We start from the raw sequence: 20,544 nt of genomic DNA, 5'->3' as shown, positions 1-20,544 counted from the left end.
ATATAAAAAGTTATACAAAACCTAATAAACTGGCTGTGCCAACATTTGCAACAAGAGCTAAAATCAGCTGTTTTCAGTACCTGGCCATGAGTCTTTGGCCAAATGTTCTTTGCAAAATGATTTTAATTCAGTCAGCTTGTTTTAGAGTCATGCTGAAGTCCATCAAAAGCATTCTCAGAGGTTTGTGTTTTTAAGCCATGCAGGGGTGGACTTGCTGGTGTGTCACTATCATTGTGCTGCTGCATAACTTGAGCGCTCTTGAGCTTGAAAGACTTTCTGGAAGACAACAGAATTTATGATTCTATCAGTTACGGGAGTCATCCAGGTCCAGAAGCAGCAAAGCAGCCCCCGACCATCACATTACCGCCACCGTGTTTGACTGTTTATATGACCTCCTTTTTATGAAAAGCTGCCTTAGTTTAATGCCAGATGTAACAGTATTTGTATTTGTACCTTTCAAAAAGTTCAAGTTTTTAACTTTTGTCTTCAGTTTTCTCCGTCCATAGAATATTTTCCCACAACTTTTGTGGATCCTCGAGATGTTCGGAAATCCCAAAGTCTTTGAAATGTGTTTGTTTTTAGCTCAATAAATCAAATACGATAAGACACAACAAATATCTCAATAAGGTATAAAAACTAATCTGAAATCTAAATATAGTAAACTGAAATATATTTAATATACTTCTATATTGGTCTATTATATTAAGTCTGTGTTATATTTTATTTATGGATGTCTGTACTAGCAAACCATCCTCTGAAAGCAAAATAACGTCTACATTAAAACATGTAGCAAACAGGACACAGAAAAAAATGACGCTGTGTAATTTTATAGTTTGTAGAAATGTTACGTCAGCTGCCACGCCCACTGACGCGATACGTCGTAACAGCCTAGCAACTTCTTTGGTTTTTTTTTAAAAAAAAGAAGTCAAGTGGCACTTTCACAGCACTGACAAACTGACATTTAGAGATGCCTTCACTGGTTTTGTGACAGCGGACAGCGCCGGGTCTGATGGGGGCGTGAAGTTTACCGGCTGCCGGCTGTAACCCGGAGAAGCAACAGGAGGTTGAAGTGGACGAACATGGCGGACAGATGCAGGCTTCCAGCTGTCAAGTAAACGTTGGGCAAAGCGAAACTGAAGACGAAGGACTGCTGCCGGGTGACTCGTCACGTATTTCAGCGTTACATGGATAGCTGGGTCCCAACAGGACTGTAAAAAGCCCTCCGCTAAAGCCGTATGGCGTCCACCCAAGCCCGGATAGGCCAGCAGGCCTTGGTGGTGCTGGATGTGGCTCTGCGAGTTCCATGTATTTTTATTATCGACGCCATTTTTAACTCTTACTACGACCCTGGCTCGGGCTGGGCCGGGGCGATGGGGAAGGTGTTTGTCAGAGTCATGGGTAAGTATTTTTAACATGAAGGAGCGCTTAAGTTTCCCTCAACAGCAACGAGCTAGCAGCTTTAGTATGGCGTTATTTTTGTGCCACTATTCTGAGCGCACGTAAAGAAAAGTTTGCAGGTGCAAGTGTTGTATTTTGAGGAGAAATTTATTTTGAGCGAAGAAAAGCTGAATTTGAGTGAACAAAATTCATTTCTGCGTGCAAAAAATGTATTTCAGTGTTTGCTATTATCCACACACACAACAGCTGCCCCTCTCGCTCAGTTTTTGCATTTGCGCTCGCTCGCAATGTGTTGCTCGCGCGCTTAACATTTCTGCCCGTGCGCGCTCAACTTCACCGTTATATTTGTGCCACACAACCAGCCAATCACAGACTTGGATGCAAAAAAATCTGATTGGCTGTTCTGGTCTCCAATCAGCTCGAAATGACGAAATGCAACATCCCAGAATCCATTTCGTCCAAAACTCAAACGAGGCAGTGGCGGAGGAGCACCGAGTGGCGGAGTTTGAAATATTACTCTTTCTGAGTTACAAAATAAACTTTACACAGCACCATTCTCGCATGAAAATATCTTTAAACTTTAAATACCTGCTCGATTCATCAAGACATCACATATTTGCATAAGTGCTTTAACGTTTTCGGAGATACCTGTTACCTATGGAACGCCAGGACTGCCATAATGAATTAATTAAATACACCATTAAATAATTAATTAAATGTGGCAATAATTAATTAAAATTGGAATTAATTAATTAAATAAATAGTTATGACACATGTAATTAATTAATTATTGACACATTTAATTAATTATTTATGTATTTCACATTTTAATTAATTATTGACACATTTAATTAATTAATTATTGACATATTTAATTAATTATTTATGTATTTCACATTTTAATTAATTATTGACACATTTAATTAATTATTGACACATTTAATTAATTATTTAATGATATATTTATTTATTTCATTTTGGCAGTCCTGACGCCTGGCTCTCGTCATGAAATAATTTTATCTGTCAGCCTCACCCATCAAACTCAGGGGGCGGGGTTAACGCTGCCCATGCAGCTTCTCTAACATTTGATTGGTTGCCGTGCAAAGTAAGTCAAAACAGGTCGATCCTAGATAATCGATTGCTTGTGTAGACTTGGGGCAGCCAGTTATCCCAGAATGCAGATCAAATCACAAGCAGCAATGGTGGTGGTGTAGTTTTAAAATACCCCGTTTTTCTGTCACCAGCTACACTTTTAACAGTGTTTTAGCCGCGAATGTCGCGCCGTATGTCTGGTCAGGTTGTCAACATAGAACATGTTTGCAAAAGTGCTCAGATGTTTTCAGAGATTTCACTAGCTCTGCTAACAGTTAGCATGCAGAGCGCACCGAGGGGGTACATTAACCGGTTTGTTTACATATTCCACTCTCCGTGTTCCACATGTTGCATTCGCAGATTCTCATTTTCACCGAACGATCGTCTCTTTCCGCCTGGTCTTGTGTCTCTGTGCTTCTGTAACATAAAGAACGAGCTGACATTTTTCTCACGAAACCAGCGATCAGCTCAGCAGACCCTCAGTTTACCTGCATGCATCCTCCTCCTCATCTGTCAGCTGTTTAACACCTGCTGCTAATTCAAGAAACACGCCTAGTTACCTGGTGATAGTCACAGTTTAACTGCACAAGATAAGTAAATATAGTATTTTCCCCGAGCGCAGAGCTGCTGGAGCTCGTTTCCTTACAGAGCACTTTATAGGCGAACAGCTTCATCAGCGGCTGATGTCCAATCACCGGCACACAGCTTTCAAACCTCAGCTGAGTTTTAGCTCTCAGTGGTTAAACGCTGGACTTCATTCACTCAGGTTCTGTCTGTCGGGTCACGTTTACTTCGCTGTTTTATTTACAACTGAGCAAATCGGTTTGGCTGAGGTTAAAGTTACGTTTCATAACTGCATAGTTTCACAGACGTTTAATGGTTCACTGGCACATGTGTTAGACTGAACTATCATCTAAATATCATCTGTTTTTTAATAGTTATTCAACTGTATTCTAAGCACCTGTCTGTTAGAATGTGATTTTTTTTCTCTCTCTGTTGGCAGAGGTATAAAAATGCGCAGGAAAATCTGACGTGCATGGCGAACTTCACCGACGATATTTAGGGAGGAATAAACACACATCAAACATAAATGAACCATTTGTCTGTCTCCATAATTGAGAGCATTTTCTCTTCTTATGTCAACACTCTCTCTCTCTCTCTCTTTTTTTTTTTTTTTTTTTTGCTTTTTCGGTCATGTTATGTTTACCTGTCAAAGGCTTGTTACAAACTATGAAACACATTGTGCAGACTTCTGGATGTTAGAAGAAAACGAATACTGCTCATGAATGAGACTAAAGGCAGGAAGGTGTCCTTTAAAACTAAACATGTTAATAGGACCTCCCTGTTTATATCATAGTTTATGATATAGCACGTGTATTTCAGTAATAGCCTGCTGAGGCCACTATACGTGCTGGGCTCATATCAAATGTGAAGGCAGACTGAGTCTATGTTTGACGTTTGTTTATATCTAATCTTCCTTTTCAAACATTTAAACAGCAGCGAGTCTGCAGCTGAGGGAATACAAATTCAAATTGTCGGAACAGGTTTGCTCGTTTCTTGGATTCATTTGGTGATTTATTAAATGTATAACTGTGTGGTGGGGCGTGGTCTGCGGTGCAGTGCAGGGAGGGCGGACGCACCTGCACGGCATCCTTAATCACGCCCGCCTAGTTAAAAACACGGGGACTGAGGGGTTTGGGGGTGTTGTGGTGTGGTGAGATGTAAATAAAGATGACTCTGAACGTTGCTCCGTGGTCCCGCCGTGTCTTATTCACGCCACATTGGTGCCGAAACCCAGGAGGCAGCACGGCGGGTCCATATCGGAGCCAGGGAATGGAGGAGCTGGCCCAGAGGGTGGCCGAAATGGCGGCCGCCCAGCGGGAGCAGGCGGCGGAGGTGCGTCGCCAGCAGGAAGAGCTGCAGGACCAGTCCGAGCGGCACCTGGAAAGGATTGGGGAGCTGGCGGCGCTGCTCTGGGCCTGGGCGCCACCCCCACAGGTGTGTCCCGAGGACAGTGAAGCGGTGGAGGAGCCGCGTGAGGCACCTCAGCAGCCGGAGGTGGCAGACGAGGCGCGCGGGGATCTGCGCCTGCCGGAGGAGGGGGAACAGCCAGGTGAAGGGCTGCTCCTGCCGGGAGTGGTGGATGAGCCGCTCCAACCGGAGGCGGCAGACGAGGTGCGCGAGGGTCTGCGCCGGTTGGAGAAAGAGGAGCTGCACGAGGGGCTGCTCGAGCCGGGAGTGGCGGCGGAGGGAGCAGTAGTGACGGAGGAGTCGCGCTATGGGCTGCTCCAGCAGGGAGCGACAGCGGTGACGGAGGGGCCGCGCAAGGAGCTGGAGGTCCCAGTGCCAGGGGAGCTTGCTCGAGTGGAACTGGCGAGCGAGGCGGGCGCCACGCTTGAGATCGCCGTGCTCGCCAGACCGGCCTCACCACCACCAGAGGCCTGTACACGCCACACCTCTGCCCAGCCACCTGTGAGCTGGGGCTCACGCTTGTGCCGGCCGCGCCGGGTGCACCTGTCACGTGTCCGACTTCCGAACCAGCTTTGCCTGCGCCGCTGGATTCGCGGGCGGCCGCCTGAACTCGCACCTCCCCGTCGCTTGGCCGGGGCCTGGGGGTGCCAGCTGTCCGGGCTGATTCCCTCTCCCACTGGCGGTGGGGGAGTAGGTTCGGCCGGATGGCTCCCCGGCCTCAATCGGGCGATGGGGGTATGTGGTGGGGCGTGGTCTGCGGTGCCGTGCAGGGAGGGCGGACGCACCTGCACGGCATCCTTAATCACGCCCGCCTAGTTAAAAACACGGGGACTGAGGGGTTTGGGGGTGTTGTGGTGTGGTGAGATGTAAATAAAGATGACTCTGAACGTTGTTCCGTGGTCCCGCCGTGTCTTATTCACGCCACAAACTGTTATTCTAATCTGCTGCTGAGTCTCTTACACTTTTCTTTATGCTGTATATTTTCACGTCTCTGGAATAGTTGGCAGTTAGATAGTCAGCTGGGAAACTTTGTGTTAACTCATGGAGCTGAGGATGTCGTGGATATGCTGACCTCGCTGCGTGGTGTACAGAGCGAGGTCAGCATGATTAATATTCACAATAAAAATATTAGCCGAACATCATGAAGTCTGTATGTGTTTCATAGTGTCGAACAACCTTTGTACAGTTAAAGCCAGCAGTTACTACATGACGGAAACACCAACGTTATCTCTTTTATGTGTTTATACACAGGTCACTCTGATTACTGAACAAAAACCCAAAGATCAGATGTTAAACAGATTTATTTGCTCTCTCTCCTCCTTAAACATGTTTTTAATGTTAGTTATAATTCAGAATTGGCGACTGAAACACGTAGGACACATAAGAACATCAGGAAATAAAACACCGATAAATATAACCTCAGTAAAAGAAGTCAGCGGGGGTTACTACAGCTGTGTACCGGGGCCTGCGCTTTGTCGGTGGGATTGCTTACGAGGCGAGCGGGTCTATCCCACGCTTTGCCGTGAGACTGGGACGACATCTCCGAAATCATCGAAACACTTTTGCAAAGAGGCTGTATCTTGACAAACCGACCAGACACATGAAGATTAAACCACTACATTCTCGGCTAAAAAAATATTAAAACGGTATTTGGTAACACACAAACAGGGTTTTTCAAAGCTCAGTTCTGTTAGCTTCCACATGCCGGTTGTGTGCTAGAAACAATGGCCACCAGGCCAAAGCAATGGTTTTGACTCGATCAGCGTTAACCCCGCCCCCTGAGTTTGATGGGTGAGGCTGACAGATAAAATTATTTCATGATGAGAGCCAGGCGTCAGGACTGCCAAAATGAAATAAATAAATATATCATTAAATAATTAATTAAATGTGTCAATAATTAATTAAATGTGTCAATAATTAATTAAAATGTGAAATACATAAATAATTAATTAAATATGTCAATAATTAATTAATTAAATGTGTCAATAATTAATTAAAACGTGAAATACATAAATAATTAATTAAATGTGTCAATAATTAATTAATTACATATATCATAACTATTTATTTAATTAATTAATTCCAATTTTAATTAATTATTGCCACATTTAATTAATTATTTAATGGTGTATTTAATTAATTCATTATGGCAGTCCTGGCGTTCCATAGTTACCCACCATAAGAAGATCATTTGTAACCTTCACTAAAGCTGTTTCTGTGCTGTGATGAGCTCTGAAACCTGACTGAAACTCTTCAAATAAGCCATTCTTCTGCAGATGATCTGTTAGCTGTTTGACAACTACTCTTTCAAGAATGTTTGATATGAAAGGAAGGTTGGAGATTGGCCTATAATTAGCTAAGACTGCTGGGTCTAGAGATGCTTTTTGAGTAAAGGTTTAACTACTGCCATTTAAAGGCCTGTGGTACATAGCTGGTTATTAGAGATTGAAGCATTAATTATTGGCAGAACTTCTTTGAGCAGTTTTGTAGGAATGGGGTCTAAAAGACACGTTGATGGTTTGGAGGAAGTAATTATTGAAGTTAACTCAATCAATCAATGGGAGAAAAAGAGTAAATGAATATCAATGGTACTGAAAGTAGCTGTAGATAATATTACATCTGTGGGATGATTATTGGTAATTTTTTTTTCTCTAATGATTAAAATTTTATTTGTGAAGAAGTTCATGAAGTCATTACTAGTTAACGTTAAAGGGATGGTTGGCTCAACAGAGCTCTGACTTTTTGTCAGCCTGGCTACAGAGCTGAAGAGAAACCTGGGGTTGTTCTTATTTTCTTCAATCAGTGATGAATAGTAAGATGTTCTGGCTTTGCGGAGAGCTTTCTTATAAAGTAACAAACTATTTCTCCAGACTAAATGATGATCCTCTAAATTTGTAACACGCCATTTCCTCTCCAGATTACGAGTCATCTGCTTTAGGGTACGTGTTTGAGAATTATACCACGGAGTCAGGTACTTCTGATTAGAGACCTTAGTTTTCACTGGAGCTACAGTATCCAGAGTCGTACGTAGTGAGGAGGTGAAATTATTAACAAGATAATCGACCTCTGTTGGGGTAGCGTTCAGATAGCTGCTCTGCTCTATGTTGGTACAGTGCATTGAAGATGATAACAGTGGGTGGATTATATTCTTAAACTTAGTTACAGCGCTTTCAGAAAGACATCTACTGTGATAAAGTCTACTCTCCACTGCTGTGTAATCAATTATTGTAAATGTGAATGTTATCAGGAAATGATCAGACAGGAGAGGGTTTTCAGGAAACACCGTTAAATGTTCAGTTTCTATGCCATATGTTAAAACAAGATCTAGAGTGTGATTAAAGTGGTGGGTGGGTTCAATGACATTTTGAGAGAAGCCAATTGAGTCTAATAACAGATTAAATGCCATGTTGAGGCTGTCATTTTTAGCATCTACATGGATGTTAAAATCACCCACAATAATTATTTTATCTGAGCTGAGAACTAAATCAGATAAAAAGTCTGAGAAATCAGACAGAAACTCTGTGTAAGGCCCAGGTGGACGATAGATGATAACAAGTAAGACTGGTTTCTGAGTTTTACAGCTGGGGTGGACGATGTTAAGCATCAGGCTTTCAAATGAATTAAAAGTCTGTCTGGGTCTTTGGTTGATTAATAGGCTGGTGTGAAAAATTGCTGCCACACCGCCCCCTCGGCCTGTGCTTCGAGGTTTCTGGTAGTTAGAATGACTCGGGGGTGTTGATTCATTTAAACTAACATTTCAAATTCAAATTCAAATTTTATTTGTCACGTACACAGTCATACACAGTACGATATGTAGTGAAATGCTTGGACAACTGCTCGTGACCTAAAGAAAACAAAAAAAGGAAAGGCTATGAATAAGATAGGAAATAAATATGAAAAATTAAAAAGGGTAAATTTAACTAGGAAGGAATAAAATATAAATTAAGGTTAAAAATGAAATAACTGTACAACACAAATTAGAATGAAGGGTAAATTTAACTGGGAAGAATAAGATAAAATATATAAATTAAAGTTGAAAATAAAATAACTATACAACAAAATACACAATACACAATATAGAACTATATAAGAATGTATGAAGAAATCTAAATATAAATAAATATATACACAATAACAGCAGCTGTACAAGTATTAACTGGAAATGAAGAATATAGTGACCAGTGTTGTGCAAAAACAATGTCCAGAAAGTCCAGTGTGTGTGTAAGAACCATATGTGTGGGTCAGTACTGTGTGGTGGTGTGATTGAGAGACCGTATCGCCTGCGGGAAGAAGCTCCTCCTCAGTCTCTCTGTGTTGGTCTTCAGGGAGCGGAATCACTTTCCTGACCTCAACAGAGAGAACAGTCTGTTGTTGGGATGGCTGAGGTCCTTCACGATCTTCCTGGCCTTGGTCCAGCACCGCCTGCTGTAGATTGAGTGCAGGTCAGGGAGCTCGGAGCGGATGGTGCGCTCAGCTGACCGCACAACCCTCTGTAGAGCTCGTCTGTCCTGCATGGTGCTGTTCCCGAACCAGGTTAAGATGTTTCCCGCCAGGATGCTCTCTATGGTGCACGAGTAAAAGTTCCTGAGCACCTTGGAGGGCAGTTGGAAGTCTCTCAAGCGTCTGAGGTGGTAGAGATGCTGTCGGGCCTTTTTCACCACGGTGTTGATGTGACAGGACCATGACAGGTCCTGCGTGATGTGAACTCCGAGGTATTTGAAGCTGTCCACTCTCTCCACTGGGCACTCGTTGATGACGGGGGTCTGGTAGTTCCTCTCCTGCTTAGTGCTGAAGTCCACTATCAGCTCCTTTGTCTTACTGACGTTTAGAAGGAGGTTGTTCCTCTGGCACCAGTTCTCCAGATTCCTAATCTCCTTCAGGTAGGCCGTCTCGTTGTTATCAGAGATCAGGCCCACCACGACGGTGTCGTCAGCATAATCATCCTGCTGCAACCAGGTTTCTGTAAGGCAGAGTAAATCAATTTGTTGATCAATTATTAAGTCATGTACTAACAGAGACTTGGAGGAGAGAGACCTAATATTTAATAATCCACATTTCACTGTTTTACTCTTTGCTTCAGATGTGGATGCTGTATTGTTTTTTCTTTGTGATTTTTTTTTTTTTTTTTTTTTTTTATGTTTAAGTTGTTTATCGCTGGTTTTTAGTTTGTTTTTGTCTATTTGGGAACTGACACGGTCTAGCCTTCAGAATTACATGACAAGCTCATTCGGTGGAGTGAAACTCTGGCATCTGCTCCTTCCTATCTAAAATATAACCGAACGCTGGCATAAATTTTCGACCATCTCACACTTCTATTTAATCAGTTTTCTTTTTGATGTTTATTCAGCTGTGTGAAAACCCCGGAGGAACCCTCCCGAGGGATTAATACGTTTTATTTAATCGAATCTAATAACTTTAATGTCAGCCAAACCGATTAACTCAGGAAAAAAAAAAACACTGAAAAAGGCCAAACAAAAAGATGTTTAAGTTATTTAAGTGACTTATATGTCATGTTTAACCTGAGAGGCAAAAGACTGCGGGGGTTTGAAAACGATGTGCCGGGAGTTCTCCCCGGCTCAGATATTTGAAGTTTACTCAGCTACATTCTCGCCTGAAAATATGTTAAAAGTTAATTTTGCGACCACAAAAGACTAATAAGAGTAATATTTAAACTAAGTAAATGGTAAATGGCCTGTATTTATATAGCGCTTTACTAGTCCCTAAGGACCCCAAAGCGCTTTACATATCCAGTCATCCACCCATTCACACACACATTCACACACTGGTGATGGCAGCTACATTGTAACCACAGCACCCTGGGGCGCACTGACAGAGGCTCCAGTAGTAGTAGCCATTGTTGGAAATTGGAATTGGCTGGGCCAATCTGGGATATGGTTTTTCAATTTTGTACCCGGAAGGAAAATTGGGAGAAATTCGGGAGAATGGTGGCTCTGAGAGATTTTTGGGAGTGGCACTGAAATTCGGGATTCTCACAGAAAAATCGGGAGGGTTGGCATGTATGCCTGTCAGACAGGCTAAAGCCGATTAAGCGACCAGCAATAACATTTACACAGGGCAGATCCATCTGACACGCTGCTTAACTGCTTCACCTCGACCCTAATTTACTCTGCTTTGGCGCCATCAGCTCGCAAGCTAGCTAGCTGGCTAACGTCAAGGTGTGTTGTCACAAGTGTGATTTGTGGTGTCACGGATGGCCTCAGAGGCACCTTGGACCCAGATGGGTCATATTCAGGTCCTTCTTCCTGACAAAGCTCGCTTCTTCTCCTCTAACTGTACCCAGAGAGCTGCTCTCTGGTCTGAACTCTGTACCTGTGACTTTATATCGACGTGTGTTGACCTGGTGTCCCACTTTATGCACATCATTTGTATGTCTTGGCACTTGTCATATTTTCGGACAGGGGAATTACATTCTGGACTAGTGCTGTGTAATAACCAGAGCTGCTACTAACAAAAATCTGTTTCACTTTTTATTTATTGATAGAATAAGTCTGTAGCCTGACTAACTTTGAGTTTCCTCTACACCCCGTAATTCATAACAGCTCCTCGTTTTCATCACTGTGACAGAGTAAAGCTTCTCTGTGTTGAGTCAACAAACAGGTTATGTACCTCAGTTTTCCAGTTTGCAGACCTTTGAGCAGCTCGGGCCATCTGAAAGTGTTAGCCAAGAGCTCTGGGTTTGGATGGACAGGAAGTGAGATTAGCTGTTGGGTTTGCTTCTGTACCCGTGTTTCTTTATGTTTAGTACAGGAACAGAGACTCCATAGTGCCAGATGTTTGAACAACTTTATATTAAAGCAGTAAGGCTCAGGTTGGTTGAGGTCCTCTACAGTATGTACGATCAGTTTATCATAGTGTTATCAAATGCACACGTAGCATTACGTGGACTGTGAAAGGCATTTCTTTGTTTGTTTTTGTTCTTATTTGTTTTTCTATTTATGTTATATTATGTATGTTGCTTGTTCATCCTTTGACTTATCAGGATTACTCAACTCTATGCTGATTATTTTGCTCCAAAATTCTTTAATGTGCAGCATCTGTTGTTTTCTCACAAAGATTGATCTAAATACTCACTATAATCAGACAAACTTGGAAGCTACAGTTAGCTGACATTTGACATTTGTTCAGTTTGCAGTGAGAAATATTTGCCTTTCCTGTCTTTCTGACTGCTTCTCCGGTGTGTTCCAGGTGTCCTCATCTCCACTGTGGTGCTGCTGCTTTCTCAGAAAGCCTTGTTTAAGTTCTACACTCTATTCTTTGCTGTCCTCCTTGGCATGGCAGCAGTCCTCATAAACTACTACGCCACCTCCCACATGGACTTCTACAACGCCTACTACAAAGCAGCGTTGGGCTTCAGGTTGCTGCCTAGAAACGGGCCGACGCTGTGGCTGGGCATGGCCGCCGTCCAGCTCGTCTTTGGGATTGGCTATGTGTTCTTGCTTAACCTCCAGTCGGTGTTTGCTGCGCTGGTGGTCCTGGACATCATGATTCCTCTGTGGGGGCTGATGATTGAACTTCCTGCAGATGTCAGGCATCTGGTGGCAATGTTCTCGGGCCTGGTGCTGGCTCTCAGCACAGCCGTTTGCCTCGCCACGAGGCTCAAATGGTTCTACTATTCATGCCGGTACGTCTACCTGCTCGTACGGCACATGTACAGGATCTACGGACTCCAGCTGCTGCTGGAAGACACGTGGAAGAGGATCAGGTTCCCTGATGTGCTTCGAGTGTTCTGGCTGACCCGGGTAACAGCCCAGGCACTGATACTGGTTTACGTGGTGCAGGCGGTGGGGAGAGAGAGCGGAGATGCCACAGGTGGAGCTGCAGATGGGAGCTCTGATGCACAGGTAAATGCTTTTAGATAAAAAAAACTTCACTTCTAGGACATGTTTGCTATATGATGGTTACTTCATAAGCAAGGTAAGCTAACAAGATGTTAGCCACAGTGAATTGATATTTGGTTAATGACCTTATTCAGAGTCTTTGACATATCATAATGTTTACAAAAGTCATATATTTGTTTGGGGAAAGAAGTTTTCCTTTTGCAGCCCCAGGCGCCCCTGTTGGATTTCTGTAATTATATCTAAAAATTAGTTATATATAAATAATTATATCTAAAAATTAGTTCCTGTGTGTTTAAAAATATCTCTGAAAGCCTAAAATGTATGTAGGTGACCTCTACAGGTTTCCTGTGTTCTGTAGCCAAGTAAAGTCCAGCTGGCACATTAGCTCTTTGCAGTGTTTTACAGGTATATTAATGCACAAATTTCAATGTGAAATATTCTTTTAATAATTTATAAACAGTGTCTGATGTCTGAAGAGCAGTTAAAAATGATGCACACTACATAACAAGGTCATAATTCTTTAACAACCTCATTTCTACTGAAGCTGCTTCTTCATGTTCTGTGTTGCTGTTAATAATAAAGTCTCACCTAAAAAGACGGCAGAGTCTGAACTGAAGCTAAACGGGATTATGAGTAAAGGTGACGCATGTACCTGTGTGACTCCACCGTTTTCAGGGTTACCTGCTGAGCTGGGATGTGTTCTGGGATCTCACGAGTAACCTGATCATCTCCGGCTGCGACTCCACGCTCACTGTGCTGGGGATGAGTGCTGTTATCTCCTCTGTTGCACATTACCTGGGTCTCAGCATCCTGGCTTTCATAGGTATGACTGAGATTGTTAGTTGGAGTGGTAGCAGGTGTAAAAGCCTTCCTGATTTGCCCTTCACATAATTGTTTGGATGCTCCTGGAGTTGAGCACTTTCTTAATTTGAACCTTCAGGTTCGACTGAGGAGGAGGACGACAAGCGGTTGGGCTTCAAGGCTCCTGTCCTGTTTTTCATCCTGGCTCTTCAGACTGGCCTCAGCAGCCTGGAACCTGAGGAACGTCTGGTACGTCTCAGATTTGGGCTTCCAGTTTACGCCATCAAAGCAGCCGGCAAACTGTTTTTCTCTCATTTTTCTGTTGTTTTAACCTCTGTGTGAATTTTTATGTTGCCCTATAAACTAACAAAACATGTTTAATGATTACTGTAAATGACATTTGCACACAGCAGCAGAGTTCACTGTTCTTTTTGTAATCCTGTATTCCTGTGGTTATAACGTAATAACTTCGTACACGTAACTTAGTCTTGGTTTTGATCCACAGGTCCGCCTAAGCCGGTACATGTGCCTTCTGCTGACCGCCATCCTGCACTTCATTCACGGCATGACTGACCCCGTCCTCATGTCTCTCAGCGCTTCCCATGTCTCCTCTTTTCGGCGGCATTTCCCCGTCCTGCTGGTGTCCCTGGCGCTCTTTGTACTCCCTGCGGTGCTCAGCTACGCCCTCTGGCATCACTACGTCCTCAACACCTGGCTCTTTGCCGTCACCGCCTTCTGTGTTGAGCTCTGCCTCAAGGTGAGCGCAAACAATTTATCTTTGACTGGAATGGATGACGTCCAATGTCTCCCAAAGTTTTCACAGTCTGTGAGATTTTTGTGTGTTATGTTAGTCATTCAGTTTCACGTATGTGAGGTTTTTTGGACTCAGCATTACTCAAACTAATGAAAAAAATTAATGAATTAACATCCTTGCGGCCCGGCCGGGCACAGCCCGAAAACGGGACACCACCCGCACAAGGCACCTTAGGGGTCGGGTGCGATGCGAGCCGGGCGGCAGCCAGGAGCAGAGGCCCTGGCTGACCCGATCCCCGGCTACCAAGACTGGCAATTGGGACATGGAATGTCACCTCTCTGGTGGGGAAGGAGCCTGAGCCAGTGCGTGAGGCTGAGAGGTACTGGCTAGATATAGTCAGGCTCACTTATGGCCGGGGCTCTGGAACCAGTCTCCTCAGTCTGGGGCTGGAGTTGCCCCTGGTGAGAGGCGTCAGGCTAGGGTGGGTATCTTTGTATCCCCTTGGCTTACTGCTGGTATGTTGGGGTGTTTCCCATTGGACAAGAGGGTTTGTTCCCTTCGCCTTCGGGTCAGGGAACGGGTCCTGACTGTCGTCTGTGCTTATGCACCGAGCGGCAGTTCAGAGTACCCAGCCTTCTTGGAGTCCCTGAGTGCCCCTCCTAGGGACTCTGTTGTCCTACTGGGAGACTTCAATGCTCACGTGGGCAACGGCAGTGAGACCTGGAAGGACGTGATTGGGAGGAATGGCCTCCCGGATCTGAACCCGAGCGGTGTTTTGTTATTGGACTTCTGTGCAAACCACAGTTTGGCCATAACGAACACCATGTTCGAACATAAGAGTGTCCATAAGTGCACGTGGCACTAGGACACTCTAGGCCAAAGGTCAATGATCAATTTTGTAATCGTATCACCAGACCTGAGGCCATAAGTTTTGGACACTCGGATAAAGAGAGGGGCTGAGCTGTCAACTGATCACCCCCTGGTAGTGAGTTGAATCAGGTGGCGAGGGAGGACGCTGGACAGACGTGGCGCACCCAAACGTGCAGTGAGGGTGTGCTGGGATGGTGGTCCCCATCTTTAAGAATGGGAACCGGAGTGTGTATTCCAACTACAGGGGAATCACACTCCTCAGCCTCCCTGGGAAAGTATATGCCAGGGTGCTGGAGAGGAGAGTTCGTCTGTTAGTCGAACCTCGGATACAGGAGGAACAATGCGGTTTTCGTCCTGGTCGCGGAACACTGGACCAGCTCTTTATCCTCTCGAGGATACTTGAGGGTGCATGGGAGTTTGCCCAACCAGTCTATATGTGTTTTGCGGACTTGGAGAAGGCATTTGCCCGTGTCCCTCGGGGGGTTCTGTGGGGGGTGCTCTGGGAGTATGTGGTGTCTGGCCCATTGCTACGGGCCATTCAGTCCTTATACGACCGTTGCAAGAGCTTGTTCCGCATAGCCGGCAAGAAGTCAGACTTGTTCCTGGTAGGTGATGGGCTCCACCAGGGCAGCCCTTTGTCACAGATTCTGTTCATAATTTTTATGGACAGAATTTCTAGGTGTAGCCAAGTGGCGGAAGGCTTTCAATTCGGTGGTCTCAGGATCTCATCTCTGCTTTTCGCAGATGATGTGGTTCTGTTGGCTTCATCGGGTGAGGGCCTCCAGCTTGCCTTGAAACGGTTCGCAGCCGAGTGTGAAGCGGTGGGAATGAGTATCAGCACCTCCAAATCTGAGGCCATGGTCCTCAGCCAGAAAAGGGTGGAGTGCCCACTCCGGGTCAGGGACGAGACCCTGCCCCAAGTGGAGGAGTTTAAGTATTTCGGGGTCTTGTTTGCGAGTGATGGGAGAAGGGAGCGGGAAATCGACAGACGGATTGGTGCAGCGGCTGGAGTGATGCGGACGCTGTACCGGTCTGTTGTGGTGAAGAGAGAGCTGAGTGTAAAAGCGAAGCTCTCAATTTACCAGTCGATCTACGTCCCTACCCTCACCTGTGGCCACGAGCTGTGAGTAGTGACCGAAGGAACGAGATCGCGAATACAAGCGCCGGAAATGAGCTTCCTCCGAAGGGTGGCTGGCCTCTCCCTTAGAGATAGGGTGAGAAGTTCGGCCATCCGAGAGGGGATCAGAGTAGAGCCGCTGCTCCTCCACATCGAAAGGAGCCAGCTGAGGTGGTTCAGGCATCTGACAAGGATGCCCCATGGGCGCCTCTTGGGTGAGGTTATCCGGGCATGTCCCACCGGGAGGAGGCCCCGGGGCAGACCCAGGACACGCTGTAGAGATTATATCTCTCGGTTGGCCTGGGAACGCCTTGGTATTCCCCCGGATAAGCTGGAGGAGATGGCTGGGGAGAGGGAGGCCTAGGCTTCTCTGCTTGGGCTGCTTGCCCCGCGACCCGGCCCCGGATAAGCGGAAGAAGACGGATGGATGGATGGATGGATGGATGGATGGATGAAATTAACATCCTATGGTCAAGAAGAGATCAAGAGATCCGGAATAGTAAAACTTGTGACTTAAATAATCAAATGTGTAACAATAATGACCGGATTGATGTGCATATAAGAGCATGATTTAGCCCTACAAAAACAAGAAATAATCAGGATTAAATGATTACTTGTCTGGATTCCTTTTCACAGTTATGCTCTCGCTTTATGTTTTGTGCTAAATCCAACGCACCACTTTTCCTTTGCAGCACGTCTCTAAAAACCCAAACTCACTCCTCGACAGGCGAGGGGAGAGCCGAGGTGAGGGCCAGGCTTTGTCAGCAACAACAGTAAAACTGATTCAGAGAGGTGGACAAGGAACCACAGATACTGTTTGTAAATTCTTAAGTGTTGTGAGTTTGCATATAAAATGTTTCTACTGCTTAGAGACAAATGTAACTATAAGAACATGGAACCAGGCTCCTACATTCGATATTCTGGGCATGCTCACTTGACTAAAATTAGCCTGGGGACCCGCTGAGGAATGGCGAGTTTGTGGGTGTCGAATCGAAACTGTTCTGAAGGAGAGCGGCGACACATTTTTAGACTGTTTACTTCAAGCTTAGGGTCCAAAAACATTCCAGCTGTCACCAGAGGTCAGCTTCAGCTCCGTGTCACAGAGGATGTGTGGCTGTTGCATTTTTACGTTTGTGAATGTTCATTATTCAGGGAGTAAACTTTAAGGAACAACAATTTAAGTAACGATGTACAAACTTCAACTAAAACATGAATTGTGAGTTCAGGCGATCAACAGCATGCAGGATATTTTTGTTCTTTCTCAAATTAACTTGGAGCATGCAGTGAAGCATGAACACACACACACACACACACACACACACACACACACACACACACACACACACACACACAGAGCAGAATTTAAAGGAGAGTGTGGGTCAGAGTACCACTTGTCCATATTCTTAGTTAACATTCTTGTTTTGATTTAACCATATTTCATATGTATTCTGTAGTAGGCAAACATCTACTATCCCGGGTTTGTTTGTATTTTGCACTTTTACAGATTATATAATATGACATCTTGGTTTAAATCAATTCCTACAAGTTTGTTAAGTTAACATGTTATTTATTTCAACTGTTAATTGGTTTAGTTAGAACTCACCTTACCTACCTGTCTTCCAGAAACAAAAGGAGGAAATGTAGTTTTACTTCTTGCTTTATAGCTTCTGGGTTCATCTGAGGTCACAGGAAGAGACCAAGTGCGGAAGGGGAAGAATTCTTGTAATTTAAAAAAAGTTGATTTTAGAGTGTTTATGGAGAAATAGATTTATTGTTGTAATGTATGGATTACACCAGAGTTTATGTTGCTAGTAAAGAATCGCAGTAGAGGTCAATAATATTCATCTTACCTACTGAATGCAATAGTCCAGAGGAGAAATTGTTTGGTTAAGTGGACGATTTAAGCAGAAGAACTCAGGTGTTTGGGGAAAAAGGTCAGTGTAGCTGTGTGCAGTTATGTTTATTTGAACGGAGTTAACTATGGAGTTGAGTTTCTTATTTATTTTTTGTAAATATTGTTTGGGTCACAAATGGTGAATAAATCACTTGCTACACTGGACAGCATCAGCCTCCTGCACTTCTTTGGCCGCTTAAGTCAAGTCCTACCACAGAGAGTTTGTCAAACTTCCCGTTGGCATGCTCACTCCCTGTCAGGAGCTGAAACCGTTCACTAGTCTGCTTTGCTCTCTGCAGATTAAATTCAGCTCACGTTTCTGCTTCCTGCTCTCCAGGTGGTTGTGTCTTTGACCGTCTACGGCCTCTTCATGGCTGACGGATTCTCCAATGTCCTGTGGGAGAAGCTGGATGACTACGTCTACTACGTGCGCTCCACGGGCAACATCATCGAGTTCCTGTTCGGCGTCATCATGTTCGGAAATGGCGTCTACACCATGATGTTCGAGTCAGGCAGCAAGATCCGCGCCTGCACGATGTGCCTGCACGCTTACTTTAACATGTACCTGCAGGCCAAGAACGGCTGGAAAACGTTCATCAACCGCCGCACTGCCGTCAAGAAGATCAACTCCCTGCCGGAGGTGCGCGGTGACCAGCTGAGGAACATTGAGGACTTTGATTTCAACCATGGCACAAAACAAATTCATTGGTAAGTCGCCCCTGCTTTATCGCCTGTTAAACGCTACCAGAAAAGGTAGAAGAGAGCGAGTGTCACTGGCTGCCGCTGACGGTTATAAAACGGAGCAGCCTGCATGTTTTGTTAGCATCAGTGCTAATAAGTTAGCTTCTTGAAAATGACAACACAGCAGGAACAGACTGAGTGACAGGCTCACAGCTGTGCAGGAATACAGTATACCGGGCACTTTATTTCAGGTTTACAGTAGTTCAGCTGCCATGATGGCAGCTCACAGTAGACTGATCAGCTGATCAGCAGTTGGTGCTGTTGTGCTGGCAATGAAGAAGCTATAGCACAGCATGAGCTCTGTGCTGGTCCATATATTAGATTTAACCAAGTCAAACCCTTTACCTGTCCGTGAAGCTCCTCTGCATACAGCCTGTGGTTGCTCTTCATTAAGGACAGCTGTAAGCTGTGTAGGGTTGTAGTCCTAACTACACAAAGTTAAAATCAACTGAGATAAAATGATGCAAATCAGTACACCCAGCAGCTCATCTCTCATTTAAATATTAACGACTACAAAATGGAAATGTCTAAAAAGCAGAGCAGTTCTCAGTGTACTTAGATGTGTCCAAGCAATTTAGTAACTTAGCTGACAGAAAATTGTTAATTGGTAATATTTCTGAAAGAATCATCTAGTAATTGCTTAATGAAAACCTACCTCTGCTTCAAAGTATGTCAAAGAAGTATTTAAAGTATGCGGCACCTCGCAGTGAGTCACTATAAAGATTACCAATGGAGAGAAATAAATTCTTTAAAACTAATAATTGTTATTAAACTCAGTTCATGACTGTTGTAGAATTTAGGTGTTTATTATAGTTTTTTATGTTGTAGGCTAAAGACAGATAATCTGTTTTGAAAATAATCAGCACGATAATGAAGCTGTTGTAATTACTCGTTTTGTTATATGACTGTATTTCCAGTGTGTTTCTATTGTCTGTAAGTAAAGTATCCATTACTGCTAAATGTGTTCAGTGTTATTGTATAACGTGACCTCAGAGCGTCTCTCACATGATGCTGGTACCAATACTGTGATGCTTTAATTCCAAAGATACAATCAGTAACACTCTGTGAGTCAGTACATGTAGATAAATCCTGACCTCTTGCTGTTCAGACATCGGGGTGAATCTGACAGATCCCATGTTCAGAGGACTCTACAGAGGGAAGCAGAAACATGACGTCGAGCTACTGCTTCACTCTTATTTTCGATCCCCACAGAGAGGCTCATGATAGAAACAGGTGAGTCACACCGTCTGTTTATTTTAAAGCTTTTGGCAGAATGTGGCCTGAGTTTGATCACACAGTGAACCTTTAATATAAAGTTTTCTTAAAGCTCTGGAGTCATTGGTTTTATATTCTTGTTGAAGCTGTATCACCAATAAGAGGGAATATATTAGATTAAATAGGTTTGTGCTCACTTTATAGAAATATTTTGCTGATGTTACAGTTCTTTAAATGCTACATTCATGTTATTTATGGATTTCCACCTTCCTGCTCATTTCCAGACGCCCCGTGGTGTGGTGTGAAGAACACTCATGCCGGGTCCAAATGTGTTAAAACTACATTTCCCACAAAGAAGAAGTGGGAGGCAGGACACTGCCTGAAGGACCGGAATGAGCCCTGTCATATCATGTGAGTCACTAAAGGGAAACGCTTTATAAATCAATGGATACAATCAGACGTCGCACTGAAGCATGAATATTGTTAAACACAATAGACCTTTAATTTTAAGATTTCACTATTTGTCTCTTGCAGACAAGTCCTGGAGGTGATGGCAGCAGCGAGGGAGGAGGATCCACTGGAGCTGGGCAACACAATCTACAACAACACTGTCAAAGTCTTCTTCAGCTCAAGCTGATAATAAATGACATCATCAGACTCACCGATGTGTCATTAATATTCTTTTATGAATCTGTTTGTGCGCCTCAGGACAAACCACTTATACTGTTATATTATTTGTGTTTACAGTCCTCTGTTAGTGCACAATAAACATATTTTTTTCATAAGGAACACATCAGTTGTCGTGTTTAGAAAAACATAAATGTTAATGAGT

The 20,544-nt window shown here is 44.1% G+C and overlaps 1 protein-coding gene across 2 annotated transcripts; it reads left to right on the top strand.

The window, feature by feature from the left end:
- Window positions 1-894: 894 nt before the first annotated feature.
- On the top strand, window positions 895-20,503 carry LOC147303216 (E3 ubiquitin-protein ligase RNF139-like). 2 transcript variants are annotated; one of them, XM_086280501.1, is made up of 9 exons: window positions 895-1,398; window positions 11,668-12,323; window positions 12,996-13,143; window positions 13,261-13,370; window positions 13,627-13,878; window positions 18,094-18,464; window positions 19,606-19,671; window positions 19,997-20,123; window positions 20,247-20,503. In XM_086280501.1, coding segments are annotated over exons 1-7 (1,701 nt in total). In that variant the 5' UTR covers window positions 895-1,235; the 3' UTR covers window positions 19,607-19,671; window positions 19,997-20,123; window positions 20,247-20,503. The 2 variants fall into 2 exon arrangements, with proteins under 2 accessions (XP_086136627.1, XP_086136626.1); XM_086280500.1 differs by having other exon boundaries at window positions 19,606-19,730.
- Window positions 20,504-20,544: the final 41 nt, after the last annotated feature.

The sequence above is a fragment of the Aulonocara sp. 'chitande type north' Nkhata Bay genome, linkage group LG22, assembly GCF_057382095.1.
Source record: "Aulonocara sp. 'chitande type north' Nkhata Bay isolate Kocher_YH1m ecotype deep benthic linkage group LG22, A_spYH_male_GT1.1, whole genome shotgun sequence".
NCBI classification, from domain to species: Eukaryota; Metazoa; Chordata; class Actinopteri; order Cichliformes; family Cichlidae; genus Aulonocara; species Aulonocara sp. 'chitande type north' Nkhata Bay.
Note: the sequence above shows the minus strand (reverse complement) of the source record. Positions and strands in the feature narration are given on the sequence as shown.